Here is a 20,653-nt window from a genome sequence, read left to right on the forward strand (position 1 = left end):
CCATCACTAAGTTACTAGAACTTCGTGATGAACTATAATATGCAAGGGATGACAAAAGTGATTCCCAAGCTCTTCGTGATGTTGAAATCGACGAAGGTAGAAATCAAGAAAGAGCATCAAGTGTTGATGATTGACAAGACCACTAGTTTCAAGAAAAGGGAAAAGGGAAAGAAAGGGAAACTTCAAGTAGAATGACAAGCAAGTTGTCACTCCCGTGAAGAAAACCAAAGTCGGACCAAAGCCTGAAACTGAGTGCTTACACTGCAAAGGAAATGGTCACTGGAAACGAAAAAACCCTGAATATTTGGTGGATAAGAAGGATGGCAAAGTGAACAAGGGTATAGTTGATATACAGGTTATTGATGTGTGCCTTACTAGTGTTTATAGTAGCCCTTGAGTATTTGATACTTGTTCAGCTGCTAAGATTAGTAACTTGAAACAGGAGTTACAGAATAAACAGAGACTAGTTGAAGGGTGAAGTGACGATGAGTGTTGGAAGTAGTTCCAAGATTGATATGATCATCATCGCACACTCCTATACTTTCAGGATTAGTGTTAAACCTAAATAAATGTTATTTGGCGTTTGCGTTGAGCATGAATATGATTTGATCATGTTTATTGTGATACGGTTATTCATTTAAAAGTTAGAGAATAAATTGTTATTCTGTTTACATGAATAAGACCTTCGATGGTCATACACCCAATGAACATAGTTTGTTGGATCTCGATCGTAGTGATACACATATTCATAAGATTGATGCCAAAAGATGCAAAGTTAATAATGATAGTGCAACTTATTTGTGGCACTGCCGTTTGGGTCATATTGGTGTAAAGCGCATGAAGAAACTCCATAAAGATGGATTTTCGGAATCACTTGGTTATGAATCATTTGATGCTTGCGAACCGTGCCTTTGGGCGCGATGACTAAAACTCCGTTCTTCGGAACAATGGAACGAGCAACAAACTTGTTGAAAATAATACATGCTGATGTATGCAGACCAATGAGTATTAAGGCTAATGGCGGGTATCGTTATTTTCTGACCTTCACAGATGATTTGAGCAGATATGGGTATATCTACTTGATGAAACATAAGTCTGAAATAGTTGAAAGGTTCAAAGAATTTCAGAGTGAAGTGGAAAATCATCGTAACAAGAAAATAAAGTTTCTGCGATCTGATCGTGGAGATGAATATTTGAGTTACGAGTTTGGTCTTCAATTAAAACAATGTGGAATAGTTTCACAGCTCACGCCACCTGGAACACCACAACGTTATGGTATGTCCGAACGCCGTAACCGCACTTTATTAGATATGGTGCGATCTATGATGTATCTTACCGATTTACCACTATCGTTTTGGGGTTATGCATTAGAGACAGCTGCATTCACGTTAAAAGGGCACCATCTAAATCCGTTGAGACGACACCGTATGAACTATGGTTTAGCAGTAAACCTAAGCTGTCGTTTCTTAAAGTTTGGAGATGAGATGTTTATATGAAAAAGGTTTTCAACCTGATAAGCTCAAACCCAAATCGGAGAAGTGCGTCTTCATAGAATACCCAAAGGAAACTGTTGGGTAATCCTTCTATCACAGATCCGAAGGCAAAACATTCGTTGCTAAAAATGGATCCTATCTAGAGAAGGAGTTTCTCTCGAAAGAAGTGAGTGTGAGGAAAGTAGAGCTTGATAAGGTAATTTGTACCTTCTCTCGAATTGGAAAGTAGTTCATCACAGAAAACAGTTCCAGTGATTCCTACACCAATTAGTGAGGAAGCTAATGATGATGATCATGAAACTTCAGATCAAGTTACTACAGAACCTCGTAGGTCTTCCAGAGTATGGTTCGCACGAGAGTGGTACGGTAATCTTGTTTTGAAAGTCATGTTACTAGACCATGATAAACCTATGAACTATGAGGAAGCGATGATGAGCCTAAATTCCGCGAAATGGCTCGAGGCCATGAAATCTGAGATAGGATCCATGTATGAGAACAAAGTGTGGACTTTGGTGGACTTGCCCGATGATCGGCAAGCCATAGAAAATAAATGGATCTTCAAGAGGAAGACAGACGTTGATAGTAGTGTTACTATCTACAAAGCTCGACTTGTCACAAAAAGGTTTTTCGACAAGTTCAAGATGTTGAATACAATGAGATTTTCTCACTCGTATCGATGCTTAAGTCTGTCCGAATCATGTTAGCAATTGCCACATTTTATGAAATCTGGCAAAAGGATGTCAAAACTGCATTCCTTAATGAATTTATTAAAGAAGAGTTGTATATGATGCAACCAGAAGGTTTTGTCAATCCTAAAGGTGCTAACAAAGTGTGCAAGCTCCAGCAATCCATCAATGGACTGGTGCAAGCATCTCAGAGTTGGAATATACACTTTGATGAGTGGATCAAAGCATATGGTTTTATACAGACTTTTGGAAAGGCCTGTATTTACAAGAAAGTGAGTGGGAGCACTATAGCCTTTCTGATAAGTGTATGTGAATGACATATTGTTGATCGGAAATAATGTAGAATTATTCTGCAAAGCATAAAGGAGTGTTTGAAAGAAGTTCTTTAAAAAAGACTTCAGTAAAGCTACTTACATATTGAGCATCAAGATCTATTGAGATAGATCAAGACGCTTGATAAGATTTTCAATGAGTATATACCTTGACAAGATTTTGAAATAGTTCAAAATGGAACAGTCAAAGAAGGAGTTCTTGCCTGTGTTGCAAGGTGTGAAGTTGAGTAAGACTCAAGACCCGACCATGGCAGAAAATAGAAAGAGAATGAAAAGTCATTCCCTATGCCTCAGTCATAGGTTCTATAAAGTATGCTATGCTGTGAACCAGACATATTGTATACCTTGCTCTGAGTTTGGCAAAGGAATACAATTTTGATCTAATAGTAGATCACTGGATAGCGGTCAAGAATATCCTTAGTGAGGACCAAGGAGATGTTTCTCGATTATGGAGGTGATAAAAGAGTTCGTTGTAAAAGTTACATCGGTGCAAATTTTTACACTGATCCAGATGACTCTAAGTCTCAATCTGGATACATATTGAAAGTGGGAGCAATTAAGCTAGAGTAGCTCCATACAGAGCATTGAAGACATAGAAAATTTGCAAAAATACATACGGCTCTGAATATGACAGACCCGTTGACTAAGATTCTCTCACGAGCAAAACATGATCACACCTTAGTACCCTTTGGGTGTTAATCACATAGCGATGTGAACTAGATTATTGACTCTAGTAAACCCTTTGGGTGTTGGTCACATGAAGATGTGAACTATGGGTGTTAATCATATACAGATATGAATATTGGTGTTAAATCACATGGCGATGTGAACTAGATTATTGACTCTAGTGCAAGTGGGAGACTGAAGGAAATATGCCATAGAGGCAATAATAAAGTTATTATTTATTTCCTTATTTCATGATAAATGTTTATTATTCATGCTATAATTGTATTAACCGGAAACATAATACATGTGAATACATAGACAAACATAGTGTCACTAGTATGCCTCTACTTGACTAGCTCATGAATCAAAGATGGTTAAGTTTCCTAGCCATGGACATGAGTTGTCCTTTGATTAACGGGGTCACATCATTAGGAGAATGATGTGATTGACTTGACCCATTCCGTTAGCCTAGCACTTGATCATTTAGTATGTTGCTATTGCTTTCTTCATGACTTATACATGTTCCTGTAACTATGAGATTATGCAACTCCCGTTTACCGGAGGAACACTTTGGGTACTACCAAACGTCACAACGTAACTGGGTGATTATAAAGGAGTACTACAGGTGTCTCCGAAGGTACATGTTGAGTTGGCGTATTTCGAGATTAGGTTTTGTCACTCCGATCGTCGGAGAGGTATCTCTGGGCCCTCTCGGTAATGCACATCACTATAAGCCTTGCAAGCAATGTGGCCAATGAGTTGGTTACGGAATGATGCATTACATAACGAGTAAAGAGACTTGCCGGTAACGAGATTGAACTAGGTATTGGATACCGATGATCGAATCTCGGGCAAGTAACATACCGATGACAAAGGGAACAATGTATGTTGTTATGCGGTTTGACCGATAAAGATCTTCGTAGAATATGTAGGAACCAATATGGGCATCCAGGTTCCGCTATTGGTTATTGACTGAGAATAGTTCTAGGTCATGTCTACATAGTTCTCGAACCCGTAGGGTCCGCACGCTTAAGGTTTCAATGATAGTTATATTATGAGTTTATGGGTTTTGATGTACCGAAGGAGTTCGGAGTCCTGGATGAGATCGGGGACATGATGAGGAGTCTCGAAATAGTCGAGACGTAAAGATCGATATATTGGACGACTATATTCGGAGTTCAGAAAGGTTCCGAGTGATTTCGGAGAAAACCGGAGTGCCGGGGGGGGGGGGTTACCGGAACCCCCCGGGAGAGTATTGGGCCTTATGGGCCTTAGGGGAAAGGAGAGAGGGGCGGCCAGCATGGGCCGCGTGCCCCCTCCCCCTCTGGTCCGAATTGGACTAGGAGGGGGGCGGCGCCCCCCCTTTCCTTCCCCCTCTCCCCCTTCCTACCCCCTCCTAGTAGGAGTAGGAAAGGAGGAGTCCTACTCCTACTAGGAGGAGGAGTCCTACTCCTACCAGGAGGAGGATTCCTCCTCCCTTGGTGCGCCCAAGGGGCCGGCCAGCCTCCCCACCTTGCTCCTTTATATACGGGGGCAGGGGCACCCCATAGACACACAAGTTGATCTACGGATCGTTCCTTAGCCGTGTGCGGTGCCCCCCTCCACCATATTCCACCTCGGTCATATCGTCGCGGAGTTTACGAGAAGCCCTGCGCCGGTAGCACATCATCATCGTCACCACGCTGTCGTGCTGACGGAACTCATCCCCGATACTTTGCTGGATCGGAGTTCGGGGATCGTCATCGAGTTGAACGTGTGCTGAACTCGGAGGCCCCGTACGTTCGGTGCTTGGATCGGTCGGATCGTGAAGACGTACGACTACATCAACCGCGTTGTGCTAATGCTTCCTCTTACGGTCTACGAGGGTACGTGGACGAACACTCTCCCCTCTCGTTGCTATGCCATCACCATGATCTTGCGTGTGCGTAGGAACTTTTTTGAAATTACTACGTTCCCCAACACCGGTGGACCCCCGGGACCCTTCCGGTGGTCCCGGTACAATACCGGGTAACCCCGAAACTTTCTCGATGGCCGAAATAGCACTTCCTATATATAAATCTTCACCTCCGAGCTATTACGGAACTCCTCGTGACGTCCGGGATCTCATCCGGGACTCCGAACAACATTCGGTAATCACATACAAGTCTTCCTAATAACCCTAGCGTCACCGAACCTTAAGTGTGTAGACCCTACGGGTTCGGGAATCATGCAGACATGACCGAGACAGCTCTCCGGCCAATAACCAACAGCGGGATCTAGATACCCATGTTGGCTCCCACACGTTCCATGATGATTTCATCAGATGAACCACGATGTCGAGGATTCGATCAACCCCGTATACAATTCCCTTTGTCAATCGGTACGTTACTTGCCCAAGACTCGATCATCGGTATCCCAATACCTCGTTCAGTCTCGTTACCGGCAAGTCACTTTACTCGTACCGTAATGCATGATCCCGAGAGCAAACACTTGGTCACTTAGAGCTTATTGTGATGATGCATTGCCGAGTGGGCCCAGAGATACCTCTCCGTCATACGGAGTGACAAATCCCAGTCTCGATCCGTGTCAACCCAACAGACACTTTCGGAGATACCTGTAGTGCACCTTTATAGTCACCCAGTTACGTTGTGACTTTTGGTACACCCAAAGCACTCCCACGGTATCCGGGAGTTACACGATCTCATGGTCTAAGGAAAAGATACTTGACATTGGAAAAGCTCTAGCAAACGAACTACACGATCTTGTGCTATGCTTAGGATTGGGTCTTGTCCATCACATCATTCTCCTAATGATGTGATCCCGTTATCAACGACATCTAATGTCCATAGTCAGGAAACCATGACTATCTGTTGATCAACGAGCTAGTCAACTAGAGGCTTACTAGGGACATATTGTGGTCTATGTATTCACACGTGTATTACGATTTCCGGATAATACAGTTATAGCATGAATAAAGACAATTATCATGAACAAGGAAATATAATAATAATCCTTTTATTATTGCCTCTAGGGCATATTTCCAACAGTCTCCCACTTGCACTAGAGTCAATAATCTAGTTACATTGTGATGAATCGAACACCCATAGAGTTCTGGTGTTGATCATGTTTTGCTCGCGAGAGAGGTTTAGTCAACGGATCTGCGACATTCAGATCCGTATGTACTTTGCAAATATCTATGTCTCCATCTTGAACATTTTCACGGATGGAGTTGAAACGACGCTTGATGTGCCTGGTCTTCTTGTGAAACATGGGCTCCTTGGCAAGGGCAATAGCTCCAGTGTTGTCACAGAAGAGTTTGATCGGCCCCGACGCATTGGGTATGACTCCTAGGTCGGTGATGAACTCCTTCACCCAAATTGCTTCATGCGCTGCCTCCGAGGCTGCCATGTACTCCGCTTCACATGTAGATCCCGCCACGACGCTCTGCTTGCAGCTGCACCAGCTTACTGCTCCACCATTCAACATATACATGTATCCGGTTTGTGACTTAGAGTCATCCAGATCTGTGTTGAAGCTAGCATCGATGTAACCCTTTACGACGAGCTCTTCGTCACCTCCATAAACGAGAAACATGTCCTTTGTCCTTTTCAGGTACTTCAGGATATTCTTGACCGCTGTCCAGTGTTCCTTGCCGGGATTACTTTGGTACCTTCCTACCAAACTTACGGCAAGGTTTACATCAGGTATGGTACACAGCATGGCATACATAATAGATCCTATGGCTGAAGCATAGGGGATGACACTCATCTCTTCTTTATCTTTTGCCGTGGTCGGGCATTGAGCCGAGCTCAATCTCACACCTTGCAATACAGGCAAGAACCCTTTCTTGGACTGATCCATTTTGAACTTCTTCAAAATCTTATCAAGGTATGTGCTTTGTGAAAGACCTATGAGGCGTCTCGATCTATCCCTATAGATCTTGATGCCTAATATGTAAGCAGCTTCTCCAAGGTCCTTCATTGAAAAACACTTATTCAAGTAGGCCTTAATGCTGTCCAAAAGTTCTGTATCATTTCCCATCAAGAGTATGTCATCTACATATAATATGAGAAATGCTACAGAGCTCCCACTCACTTTCTTGTAAACGCAGGCTTCTCCATAAGTCTGCATAAACCCAAACGCTTTGATCATCTCATCAAAGCGAATGTTCCAACTCCGAGATGCTTGCACCAGCCCATAAATGGATCGCTGAAGCTTGCATGCTTTGTTAGCATTCTTAGGATCGACAAAACCTTCCGGCTGCATCATATACAGTTCTTCCTTAAGATGTCCGTTAAGGAATGCCGTTTTGACGTCCATCTGCCATATCTCATAATCATTGTATGCGGCAATTGCTAACATGATTCGGACGGACTTCAGCTTCGCTACGGGATAGAATGTCTCATCGTAGTCAACCCCTTGAACTTGTCGATAACCCTTAGCGACAAGTCGAGCTTTATAGATGGTAACATTATCATCCGCGTCCGTCTTCTTCTTAAAGATCCATTTGTTTTCTATCGCTCGCCGATCATCGGGCAAGTATGTCAAAGTCTATACTTTGTTTTCATACATGGATTCTATCTCGGATTGCATGGCTTCAAGCCATTTGTTGGAATCTGGGCCCGCCATCGCTTCTTCATAGTTCGAAGGTTCACCGTTGTCTAACAACATGATTTCCAAGACAGGGTTGCCGTACCACTCTGGTGCGGAACGTGTCCTTGTGGACCTACGAAGTTCAGTAGCAACTTGATCCGAAGTACCTTGATCATCATCATTATTTTCCTCTCCAGTTGGTGTAGGCACCATAGGAACATTTTCCTCAGCTGCACTACTTTCCTGTTCAAGAGGTAGTACTTCATCGAGTTCTACTTTCCTCCCACTTACTTCTTTCGAGAGAAACTCTTTTTCCAGAAAGGATCCGTTCTTGGCAACACAGATCTTGCCCTCGGATCTTAAGTAGAAGGTATACCCAATGGTTTCCTTAGGGTATCCTATGAAGACGCATTTTTCCGACTTGGGTTCGAGCTTTTCAGGTTGAAGTTTCTTGACATAAGCATCGCATCCCCAAACTTTTAGAAACGACAGCTTAGGTTTCTTCCCAAAACATAATTCATACGGTGTCGTCTCAAAGGATTTAGACGGTGCCCTATTTAAAGTGAATGTAGCTGTCTCTAGAGCGTATCCCCAAAATGATAGCGGTAAATTGGTAAGAGACATTATAGACCGCACCATATCCAATAGAGTGGGATTACGACGTTCGGACACACCGTTATGCTGAGGTGTTCCAGGCGGCGTGAGTTGTGAAACGATTCCACATTTCCTTAAGTGCATACCAAATTCGTGACTTAAATATTCTCCACCACGATCTGATCGTAGGAACTTTATCTTTCGGTCACGTTGATTCTCTACCTCATTCTGAAATTCCTTGAACTTTTCAAAGGTCTCAGACTTGTGTTTCATTAAGTAGACATACCCATATCTACTCAAGTCATCAGTGAGAGTGAGAACATAACGATATCCTCCGCGAGCCTCAACGCTCATTGGACCGCACACATCGGTATGTATGATTTCCAATAAGTTGGTTGCTCGCTCCATTGTTCCGGAGAACGGAGTCTTGGTCATTTTTCACATGAGGCATGGTTCGCATGTGTCAAATGATTCATAATCAAGAGACTCTAAAAATCCATCAGCATGGAGCTTCTTCATGCGCTTGACACCAATGTGACCAAGGCGGCAGTGCCACAAGTATGTGGGACTACCGTTATCAACTTTACATCTTTTGGTATTCACACTATGAATATGTGTAACATTACGTTCGAGATTCATCAAGAATAAACCATTGACCATCGGGGCATGACCATAAAACATATCTCTCATATAAATAGAACAACCATTATTCTCGAATTTAAATGAGTAGCCATCTCGTATCAAACGAGATCCAGATACAATGTTCATGCTCAAACTTGGCACTAAATAACAATTATTGAGGTTTAAAACTAATCCCGTAGGTAAATGTAGAGGTAGCGTGCCGACGGCAATCACATCGACCTTGGAACCATTCCCGACGCGCATCGTCACCTCGTCCTTCGCCAGTCTCCGCTTATTTCGCAGCTCCTGCTGTGAGTTACAAATATGAGCAACGGCACCGGTATCAAATACCCAGGAGTTACTACGAGTACTGGTAAGGTACACTTCAATTACATGTATATCAAATATACCTTTAGTGTTGCCGGCCTTCTTGTCCGCTAAGTATTTGGGGCAGTTCCGCTTCCAGTGACCCTTCCCTTTGCAATAAAAGCACTCAGTCTCAGGCTTGGGTCCATTCTTTGACTTCTTCCCGACAACTGGCTTACCGGGCGCGGCAACATCCTTGTCGTCCTTCTTGAAGTTCTTCTTACCCTTGCCCTTCTTGAACTTGGTGGTTTTATTGACCATCAACACTTAATGTTCTTTCTTGATTTCTACCTCTGCCGACTTCAGCATTGAAAATACTTCAGGAATAGTTTTCACCATCCCCTGCATATTGTAGTTCATCACAAAGCTCTTGTAGCTTGGTGGGAGCGACTGAAGGATTCTGTCAATGACCGCCTCGTCCGGGAGCTTAATGTCCAGCTGGGACAGGCGGTTGTGCAACCCAGACATTTTGAGTATGTGCTCACTGACAGAACTATTTTCCTCCATCTTACAACTATAGAACTTGTTGGAGACTTCATATCTCTCGACCCGGGCATGAGCTTGGAAAACCATTTTCAGCTCCTCGAATATCTCATATGCTCCGTGTTGCTCAAAACGCTTTTGGAGCCCCGGTTCTAGGTTGTAAAGCATGCCGCACTGAACGAGGGAGTAATCATCAGCACGTGACTGCCAAGCGTTCGTAACATCTTGGTTCTCTGGGATGGGTGCTTCACCTAGCGGTCCATCTAGGACATATGCTTTCTTGGCAGCTATGAGGATGATCCTCAGGTTCCGGACCCAGTCCGTATAGTTGCTGCCATCATCTTTCAGCTTGGTTTTCTCTAGGAACGCGTTGAAGTTCATGTTGACATGAGCGTTGGCCATTTGATCTACAAGACATATTTGCAAAGGTTTTAGACTAAAGTTCATGATAATTAAGTTCATCTAATCAAATTATTTAATGAACTCCCACTCAGATTAAGACATCCCTCTAGTCATCTAAGTGTTACACGATCCGAGTCGACTAGGCCGTGTCCGATCATCACGTGAGACGGACTAGTCATCATCGGTGAACATCTCCATGTTGATCGTATCTTTCATACGACTCATGTTCGACCTTTCGGTCTCTGTGTTCCGAGGCCATGTCTGTACATGCTAGGCTCGTCAAGTTAACCCTAAGTGTTTTTGCATGTGTAAAATTGTCTTACACCCGTTGTATATGAACGTAAGAATCTATCACACCCGATCATTCACGTGGTGCTTCGAAACGACGAACTTTAGCAACGGCGCACAGTTAGGGGAGAACACTTTCTTGAAATTGTTATAAGGGATCATCTTATTTACTACCATCGTTCTAAGTAAACAAGATGCATAAACATAATAAACATCACATGAAATTATATAATAGTGTAATGATATGGCCAATATCATATAGCTCCTTTGATCTCCATCTTCGGGGCTCCATGATCATCTTCGTCACCGGCATGACACCATGATCTCCACCATCATGATCTCCATCATCGTGTCTTCATGAAGTTGTCACGTCAACGACTACTTCTACTTCTATGGCTAACGCGTTTAGCAATAAAGTAAAGTAATTTACATGGCGTTCTTCAATGACACGCAGGTCATACAAAAAATAAAGACAACTCCTATGGCTCCTGCCGGTTGTCATACTCATCGACATGCAAGTCGTGATTCCTATTACAAGAACATGATCACATACATCACATATATATCATTCATCATTCATCACAACTTTGGCCATATCACATCACAAGACACTTGCTGCAAAAACAAGTTAGACGTCCTCTAATTGTTGTTGCAAGTTTTTCGTGGCTTCTATAGGTGATCTAGCAAGAACGTTTTCTTACCTACGTTAAAGCCACAACGTGATTTGTCAACTTCTATTTACCCTTCATAAGGACCCTTTTCATCGAATCCGCTCCAACTAAAGTGGGAGAGACAGACACCCGCTAGCCACCTTATGCAACTAGTCAGTGGCGGCGCTGGGGGTCTTCCTGGGACTTCCTTGGAATACCCAAGAATTTTGTGTCAAAAAAATTTACAACATATAATACATATACGGTAGAATCTGAAAATAGGCCATGGCAGCTACGCACATCACCAGACACAAGCGACTCGGCGTGTGGCTACGCGCGCGAGCAGCACATCACCAGACCTCAGCTCGTCTCCCTCAATCGATCCCCTTTCCCCTCGGTCCCCTCCCCTCCGGGCTCCGGCCTCCCCTGCTCCCCGGACGGCCGGACCTGGGCCCAAGTAGGCGCCCAGTGCGGCAGCGGCGCAGCGCCCTCCACCGCTCCACGGCTCCATGGCGCTGCGCCGCCGTCCTCAAGTGCCTCCTCTGCGCGGTGAGTGCCTATGTTCTGCTCCTGATCCTCAACGACCGCCATGTGCTCGACGGTTTGCTTCGCTGGGCGTTTCAACTGTTATTTTATAGTGTTACTTGTACCGTCTTCTGGCTCTACTTAAAGTATGCATGCACATCATGACACCATTTGTTGGTAATTCAGTCGCCTGGTTCAGACGAATTCGCGTGCTGATTTTGTCTTGCACCTCACATGTTGCCATGTGGCTTCCTCTGTCCCATGTGAGAGATAACTAACTGAATGAATCAACAGAGACCGTTCTACTTGGAAACATATAAAGCATTAATAAACCAAGAATTGAATTACCACCAAGTTCCTTAACCTGCCAGTCCGGCCTCCGTCGGTCCAATTTGCATCCATCCACATCCACTGCCAGCCCCATTCGGCCGTGGTGCTACAGATTTCTGTATGAAATTAGGGGTTGCCCCAACCTGTAATGTTCAAAGTTCAACGATTAATGTTCATCTTATTAAATTTAGAGTTTACAATGATCTCTTATTTGGTTCATATATTGCTATTGCCGTCAGTCGGTGGAACCGGTCTCACGTAAGCGTACGTGTAAGGTTGGTCCGGGCCGCTTCATCCCACAATACCGCTGGAGCAAAATAAGACTAGTAGCAGCAAGAAAGTTGACAACATCTACGCCCACAACAAATTGTGTTCTACTCGTGCAATAGAGAACTACGCATAGACCTAGCTCATGATGCCACTGTTGGGGAACGTTGCAGAAAATTAAAATTTTCCTACGGTTTCACCAAGATCCATCTATCAGTTCATCTAAGCAACGAGTGAAAGAGAGATGCATCTACATACCACTTTTGTAGATCGCGAGCGGAAGCGTTCAAAAGAACGGGGTTGAGGTAGTCGTTCTCGTCGTGATCCTATCACCGGAGATCCTAGCGCCGAACGGACGGCACCTCCGCGTTCAACACACGTACGGTCAGCGTGACGTCTCCTCCGTCTTGATACAGCAAGGGGTAAGGAGAGGTTGATGATGATCCAGCAGCACGATGGCATGGTGGTGGATGCAGCAGAACTCCGGCAGGGCTTCGCCAAGCAACTGTGGGAGGAGGAAGAGGTGTAGCAGGGGGAGGGAGGCGCCAGGACTCAAGGGTGCGGCTGCCCCTCCCTCCCCTCCCTTTATATAGGCCCCAGGGGGGGTGCCGGCCCTTGGATATCTGATCTCCCAGGGGGGCGGCGGCCAGGGGAGTGGAGTGCCCCCCAAGGCAAGTGGGGCGCTCCCCCCACCCTAGGGTTTCAACCCTAGGCGCAGGGGGTGGGCCAAGGGGGGCGCACCAGCCCACTATGGGCTGGTTCCCCTCCCCACTTCAGCCCATGGGGCCCTCCGGGATGGGTGGCCCCACCCGGTGGACCCCTGGGACACTTCCGGTGGTCCCCAGGTGACCCCGAAACTTTCCCGATGGCCGAAACAGCACTTCCTATATATAATTCTTTACCTCCGGACCATTCCGAAACTCCTCGTGACGTCCGGGATCTCATCCGGGACTCTGAACAACATTCGGTTTGCTGCATACTCATATTCATACAACCCTAGCGTCACCGAACCTTAAGTGTGTAGACCCTACGGGTTCGGAAGACACGTAGACATGACCGAGACGGCTCTCGGGTAATAACCAACAGCGGGATCTGGATACCCATGTTGGCTCCTACATGCTCCTCGATGATCTCATCAGATGAACCACGATGTCGAGGATTCAAACAACCCCGTATTCAATTCCCTTTGTCAATCGGTACGTTACTTGCCCGAGACTCGATCGTCGGTATCCCAATACCTCGTTCAGCCTCGTTACCGGCAAGTCACTTTACTCGTACCGTAATGCATGATCATGTGACCAAACACTTGGTCACTTTGAGCTCATTATGATGATGCATTACCGAGTGGGCCCAGAGATACCTCTCCGTCATACGGAGTGACAAATCGCAGTCTCGATCCGTGTCAACCCAACAGACACTTTCGGAGATACCTGTAGTGCACCTTTATAGTCACCCAGTTATGTTGTGACGTTTGGTACACCCAAAGCACTCCCACGGTATCCGGGAGTTACACGATCTCATGGTCTAAGGAAAAGATACTTGACATTGGAAAAGCTCTAGCAAACGAACTACACGATCTTGTGCTATGCTTAGGATTGGGTCTTGTCCATCACATCATTCTCCTAATGATGTGATCCCATTATCAACGACATCTAATGTCCATAGTCAGGAAACCATGACTATCTGTTGATCAACGAGCTAGTCAACTAGAGGCTTACTAGGGACATATTATGGTCTATGTATTCACACGTGTATTATGATTTCCGGATAATACAGTTATAGCATGAATAAAGACAATTATCATGAACAAGGAAATATAATAATAATCCTTTTATTATTGCCTCTAGGGCATATTTTCAACACTATCTGTCCAGGAATTGTATGTACTTTACTTATTTTTTGTACCAAAATTTTATACTTATTTTCATTTTGTAATCGTATTACAATATTAAGGAGTATACATTTTATTATTTAGCTGGTATAGTTAACCATACAATTTAGTTTGTATAGTTAACAAATGTTCTTTGTTATTGTTCGTAACGTATATCATTTATCATTTTGTTTATGCTAAATTTAAGTTAACTAAGTGATGTAACATAAATTATCTTTGAATTATTTTGTTGATAATCACAAATTATATAGTGCACACATACATATCTGTATGTATGTGCATATGAGGTTTCTAAAGAATAATATCCAACGAATATCTTAATAGTGGTTCTAGTGTATTATTAGATGTGCATATTTATAAAACCTTATAGAGTATAAATTGTATCATTTGCAAATGGTTCTCAAATTAATTAGATTCTAAAATAAGTTCAACATATGCATGTTGATGAAATATCACCGATGAACATATACATATCGCCAATTTAGTTATGCTTACATACAATTTGTTTATTTGGTATGCTCATCCGGGTGTATCCTTTCATCCGGTTTATACAAGAGCTCTTGCTAGAATCTAAAATAAAAAATTGTGTACAAATTAAGCAAAGAAAACTAGTTCACATAGATCTCCATATAGCCTATAGAACGTCTATAGGAGACAGAGACTAGCAAGCTAACCAAGTTCATAGTGGCCTATCAAATTCACTACAATCCCATCAATTTTCTCATATATGGGTTGTAATAGCATCTTATAGTATGGGATGGAGGGAGTAGAATATCTTATAATAATGAACATAGGGAGTACCAATCAACCATGTGGCCACTCGCAACACTGCTCATAATTTTGTTTGTTAGCTACCAAGGGCCAACGCTGCCATACGACCATCCTAATTTCAATGTTGGTCTCCACTTGCTTGGTCGGTCCAAGGCGAAAAAACAAAACTGATTTTTTCCTAACGGGTGTTGCCTCGGACGCCTGGACCCACCCCATCCCAACAACATATCCATGGTGCTACGTTTCTACTCAAAACACTTGCATTTCTCAGCTAAGCTAATGTGAGGAGGGGAGAGTTGGTATTTACCCAATGCACTGATTAGTTGTCACAAGACTAAGTACTCTTGGTAAGGTCATCGAGGGACGAGCCGGCTGCAAGCAACACCAACGCCTTTTTAGTCCTGAGTGCTTCCTGCGGCTGGGACAACTTACACCATCGTGGCAGAGCTTGCATTGCCAGATGTTATGTTGTTGGCACAAGTGCTAGTGGTTGGCTCTTGATGACAGTGATATAGCTCTAGGTCTCGCCATACACTGCGAGGTCCTCTTGACAGCTTGGACGCAGCATCAAGAAAGCGCGCTCCAACACGTCCGCCATCTTAGCAGGGGGATGCCGATACTCTCTTAGGTTTTGCACGCATATAATTGGAATGGAGAGAGTAGTGGATAGATGGGACGGATCTGTGGGCATATTCTTTTACCTTGATTGCAAAAACCATAGCAACACATATATGTATCAGGGTGGATGCAAGCTGCTGGGCATCACATTGAAGGCGTTGCTTCTTCCACAGATTCATTGTTATTTCCAGATATTGCCTAAGCAACACAAACGACATATTGAGTTGAAAATACAATGGAGTACCTACATTAGACATAAATTGGGAGTTGCTAGCTGGACTTGAACATACCTGTTGCGTGACTTTGAATCAGTTGGAAGTTAACTCCGAATCTTTCAGAATTGATGCATGGACAGACTCTTTCCTTATTACACCCAACCCAAGTGTAGTCATAGAGTGGTAAGTGCATTAAAAATATTTACAGGAGCTGAAAGTTAACAACAATCTTCAACAAAGTTTTTCAACGATTGGCACATGGAAGCTGGTTTTTTGCCTTCTTTTTTTAAGCAATCTGGTACGGATTTTGGGAGTGCACAGAGTGATGACATAAGGCTTCAAGGCCACTAATGCGCTCACACGTTGGGCCCGAGGAACTCTTTATCAGGCTTCTTCGCGTGGTTCAACCAAGCTACAAGTGACTCCTTTGGCGCTGCCAGTTAGCCACTTATTCTTTGCAGATGATAGCCTGCTGTTTTTCAGGGCAAATGGAGTGGCAGCATCCGGGGTGCACCATATGTTGGACATTTATTGTTAGGCCACATGGCAAAGAATCAACTATGACAAATGTTCAATATTTTGTAAGAGAGTTCCTGGCAATGTAAGGGCGGAAATCAAAGGGTTGCTTAATGTCCCAAATGAAACCTTGAGCCGAAAAATATCTTCGCATGCCATCGGATGTGGGCTCGTCAAAAACGGTGCTTTCAAATATCTCAAAGACCGTTTATGAAGCAAGGTACAAGGTTGGGTAGAAAAAACCGTGGCAATGGCAGGGAAAGAGGTACTTGTCAAAGCGGTTGCTCATGCGTTTCCGGTCTATTTCATGTCATGTTTCAAACTCCCTAGAGGTTTGTGGGAACACCTAAATATGTTGATCCGAAAGTTCTGGTGGGGCAGTAGAGATGGCAGGAGAGAAACCTGCATGGGTGGCATGGAAGGATATGACACAATCAAAGGATATGGGAGGCCTGGGTTTTAAGGATTTTGAGCTTTTTAACTTAGCCTTGTTGGCTAGGCAGGCGTGATGGATACTTCAGTCCCAGAATCTCTCAGTGCTCGTTCCTTAAGGGTGTCCACTTCGCTGCTACATTAATACCTGAGGCAGCACTTGGCAGTCATCCAAGCCAAATATGGAGGGAGATCGTCGAAGGAAGGGATATACTTGGGCAAGGCTTGATACGTGACGGCTCAACCACCAACATATGGAATGACAACTGGTTTCATAGGGACGAGATGATGAGACCGCATGGTTCTTTTGTGAATAACCCTTCTCAAAATGTTTTACAATTAATTGACTCCACCACTGCCAGTTGGGACATGCATCGCATTCAACAGGTAATGCTTGCCATTATTCCAACCATCACAAGCATACCACTCTGTACCAAAGTTATCTCAGATTTTTGGTCATAACTATGAGAAAAATGGTCTCTTTCTATCCGGTCAGCTTACAAGATGCTGGCTTATACTAAACAACGTCACGAGGCTTGGCTCGAAGGTAGAGCCGGTATAGCACGGGAGATGAGCTCATGGAGTGTCCAAGTACCAGGGAAAATAAGAATATGTTTTTCTGGAGACTTGCTAGGCATTCGGTGCCAATTGAGGATGTCAGAGAACACCAGAACATGTCCACGACAAGCTCATGCGGACTGCGTGGCGCTCCTGACTCATGGAGGCACTCACTCCTGGACTGTACCATGTCTCGTTGCATTTGGGCTCTAGTGGACCGCGAACCTGCAAAACAGCTAAGGGCATCAACAGAACCAACAACATAATGATGGCTATTCTCGATGATCCAAGCATTATCACAAGACGCTTTCCTCAAGCTGGTGGTTACCCTGTGGGCAGTCAGGACATCTCGAAGGAATGCTATACATGAAGGTGACTTTCAGAGCCCTCAGGCTACCCATGCGTTCATCAACAGGTACTTGATGGATTTGGAGATCATCAAGAATTTTCGCAAGCAGCAAGGCAAGCCGCTGTCTCAAATCAGCAACTTTTGAGCGGAAGTGTACGGCCTAGGGCTCCGCCGACGGGTTTTGCGAAAATCCATGTGGATGCAGGAGTATCAAAATACCACATAAGAGGCTCGGTTGCGGACGTTTGCCCGGATGAGCATGTCACATATTTGGGAAGCTCTTCTCTGTTGATTTCTGGAGTTCATGATGCAGCTATTCTCGAGTCAATTGTTTGTCGAGAAGCAAATGCTCCGGTAGAAGATGCTAAGCAGGTAGTTGATGACATAAACCGGAATGCCAGAGGTATGTATGGCTCAGTCATCACTGAAGTTAGGGCTAGAGATGAGAGTTTTAACGGTAAGATCATGTATGAAGGTCGTCGGCACAAGTAGATCTAACGGTAATTTAGTTCAGGGCGTCATTTGAGGCTTACTCACCCCACGATTCTTCTTGTATCGCACAAACCATGGTATTTGATGAATAAAGTTATTTTCATCCCTAAAAATAAACGCAAAGCTTCACCTCCCCTCAAAAAAAAAACGCAAAGCTTCACCTCCCCTTAAAAAAAAAACAAAAAAAAAACTTTACCTTCACCGGTCTCTCTCGCGCCAACCGGCGGCGCTCGCTTCCTCGCCGCCGCGTCTCCCCCCGCCATAGGCACGGAGGCGAAGCCGGCCAACCAGTCGGCGAGATGCTGCTAGAGGAGCTGCTCCGCTGCCAGATCCACGAGTGGTACCCGGCGTTCCGCCGCCACACCGTCCCCACCGTCACCATCCCCCTCCCCGCCGCCTTCCTCCGCTACCTCGCCGGCCAGCCCGCCTACCCTGACCCCAACACCCCTCACCAGGACGCGGAAGGGCCTCCCCCATTCCTCCTCCCGGCGCTCACCTCCGGCCGCACCCCCTTCCCGCCGCTCCACCTCCCGGACCCCGTCGACCACGACGACAGCTCCGACCTCTTCTCCGGCTGCTCCGACGACGAAGACGACGAGAGCCCGCCTCTCCCCGCCTTCCCCAAGCTGGAGGCCGCGGTCGACGCGGCCATCGCCGAGCTCGGCGGCGCCGCGCTCCCCAAGCTCAACTGGAGCGCGCCCAAGGACGCCGCATTCATGTCCGCCGACGGCACCGTCCGCTGCACCTGCTTCGCCGAGGTTGCCATGCTGCTCCGCTCCTCCGACTGCGTCGCGCACGACCTCGCCTCCGCGCGCCCGTCCTGCCAGGACTTCGTGTGCGCCAAGGAAGGTGTTCGACGGAATGCCGGACAGGGCAGTGGTGCCAACAAGGCGGGTGCTCAATCAAATAGCGGAGGGAGCACCAGTGGTGCTGGTTCTCCGAGTGATCCCAGTGATGATTGCAACGAGAGAGGCAGGCAAGCTGCTGCCGTCAGTGATGATGCGCCTGAAGACGATGTTGGACAAGACAATGGTGATGATACTTGGGTGGACGACGGGTTCCAGTACTACCTCGCCCTCCGCAAGTGGTACCCGGGCCTCCGCCCCGAGTCAGAGTTCCGTTGCTTTGTGCGGGGACGAAAGCTGGTCGGCGTGTCGCAGAGGGACACATCTGCTTACTACCCTTCGCTGCCTGGGTGGAGTGCTGAGGTGCAGCCGGAGATTGAAGATTTCTTCGAAGAAGTTGTTGCGCCGCAGTTTGCTTCAGAGAATTATACATTTGATGTGTATGTCAGAGCAGATGGCCGGGTGAAGCTGATTGATTTCAATCCTTGGGGCGGCTATACATTGCCGCTTATGTTTACATGGGAGGAGCTTGAGAACGAGCAGAGAGGAGAGGACGAGCTGGAGTTTAGAGTGGTAATGGAGCAAGGTGCAGTGAGGCCAGGATTAATGACAGCAGTGCCATATGATATGCTGGATTGGGGGGAAGGGAGCGGCTGGGATGTTTTTCTGAAGAAGGCTGACAATGAGCTCATCAGACAAACGGCCTCATTAGGTATGTATTCGTAATTGAGATCTAGAACAAAGCAGCTTTTGGGGACTCCAGGAGTTGAACAACTGAAGCAACGCCTATTGGTAATGTTTCACCTGTCAAAGCTAGAAGTAACAGCCTTCTATAGATTGCGATGCAACCTCACGACAGTAGGCCGTTTTTCCCCGTGACTTTTGTAATGCTGGATTGCTTGCACGGGGTTACCGCATGATGCTTCATCTCAGTTGTGTCTTCAGATATTTACAGAAACATATTTGTAGTGGAAGTTTATGGCCCATGGCTGAAATTGCAATGGATCTCTGTCTCTGTAACATGAATACAGAATACACATTCCATATACCTTTGCTGTTTCATACGTGCCCGCTTGCATCCACTTATTTATGTTGGCATTTCAATTTAGAGTTCAGGTAATGATCAGTAGCATATTTCTTGGTCAAAAAAGTTTTAGCCTTAAACTCTCCCCCAGATACAGTTCAAAGCTTGAACTCTACAATGGTCTGGTTTGGTACCCTGTACTCTTAAAACAGATCAATTTTCAGCCCTTGCTTGGTTTTGGCATCTTTGCCTGAATTTAACCCTGGTATTCGCCACGTGGCTGCCATCTACGACTACCCTATTCGGGGTCCACGTGTCATTCGTGTGAGTTTGCGTGATACCCCCAGCCAAAAGTGATATGTCGGATAATACACAGGTCATAGTCCGGGGTCCTGACACATAGAGTCAAATAGCAGTACATAACCAAGTTTATTCTCATCAACTTTGAAATGTTCTAGGTGTTCAATAATTCAAATTGTTCCAAGGGCTGCTTCTTGGAAGATAGTCCCTATTAAAGAGAATGTTTTACTTTGAGAACTGTTAAGCTCTGTTAATCCCTGAAACAAGTGTACTTGTCAGTTAAAGATCTATTAACTTGGTTATTAGGTTTCTATGGGCTACTAAGCTTATCCTGTAAGGTGTTCTACTGGCTGGTAGCTTATAAGCC

General features: G+C 45.2%; 1 protein-coding gene across 1 annotated transcript; it reads left to right on the top strand.

Annotated features, from left to right (window-relative positions):
• Positions 1-18,277: 18,277 nt before the first annotated feature.
• On the top strand, positions 18,278-20,026 carry LOC123083369 (cell division cycle protein 123 homolog). Its single transcript, XM_044505429.1, has one exon. It carries the CDS (start codon positions 18,417-18,419, stop codon positions 19,686-19,688), a length of 1,272 nt encoding a protein of 423 aa, XP_044361364.1. The 5' UTR covers positions 18,278-18,416; the 3' UTR covers positions 19,689-20,026.
• The last annotated feature ends 627 nt before the right edge of the window (positions 20,027-20,653 follow it).

This window comes from Triticum aestivum, chromosome 4A (assembly GCF_018294505.1).
Source record: "Triticum aestivum cultivar Chinese Spring chromosome 4A, IWGSC CS RefSeq v2.1, whole genome shotgun sequence".
Taxonomy (NCBI): domain Eukaryota; kingdom Viridiplantae; phylum Streptophyta; class Magnoliopsida; order Poales; family Poaceae; genus Triticum; species Triticum aestivum.

Excerpts from the sequence above, each read along its gene's own strand:
- LOC123083369 (XM_044505429.1), top strand. The coding sequence starts at position 18,417 with ATGCTGCTAGAGGAGCTGCTCCGCTGCCAGATCCACGAGTGGTACCCG.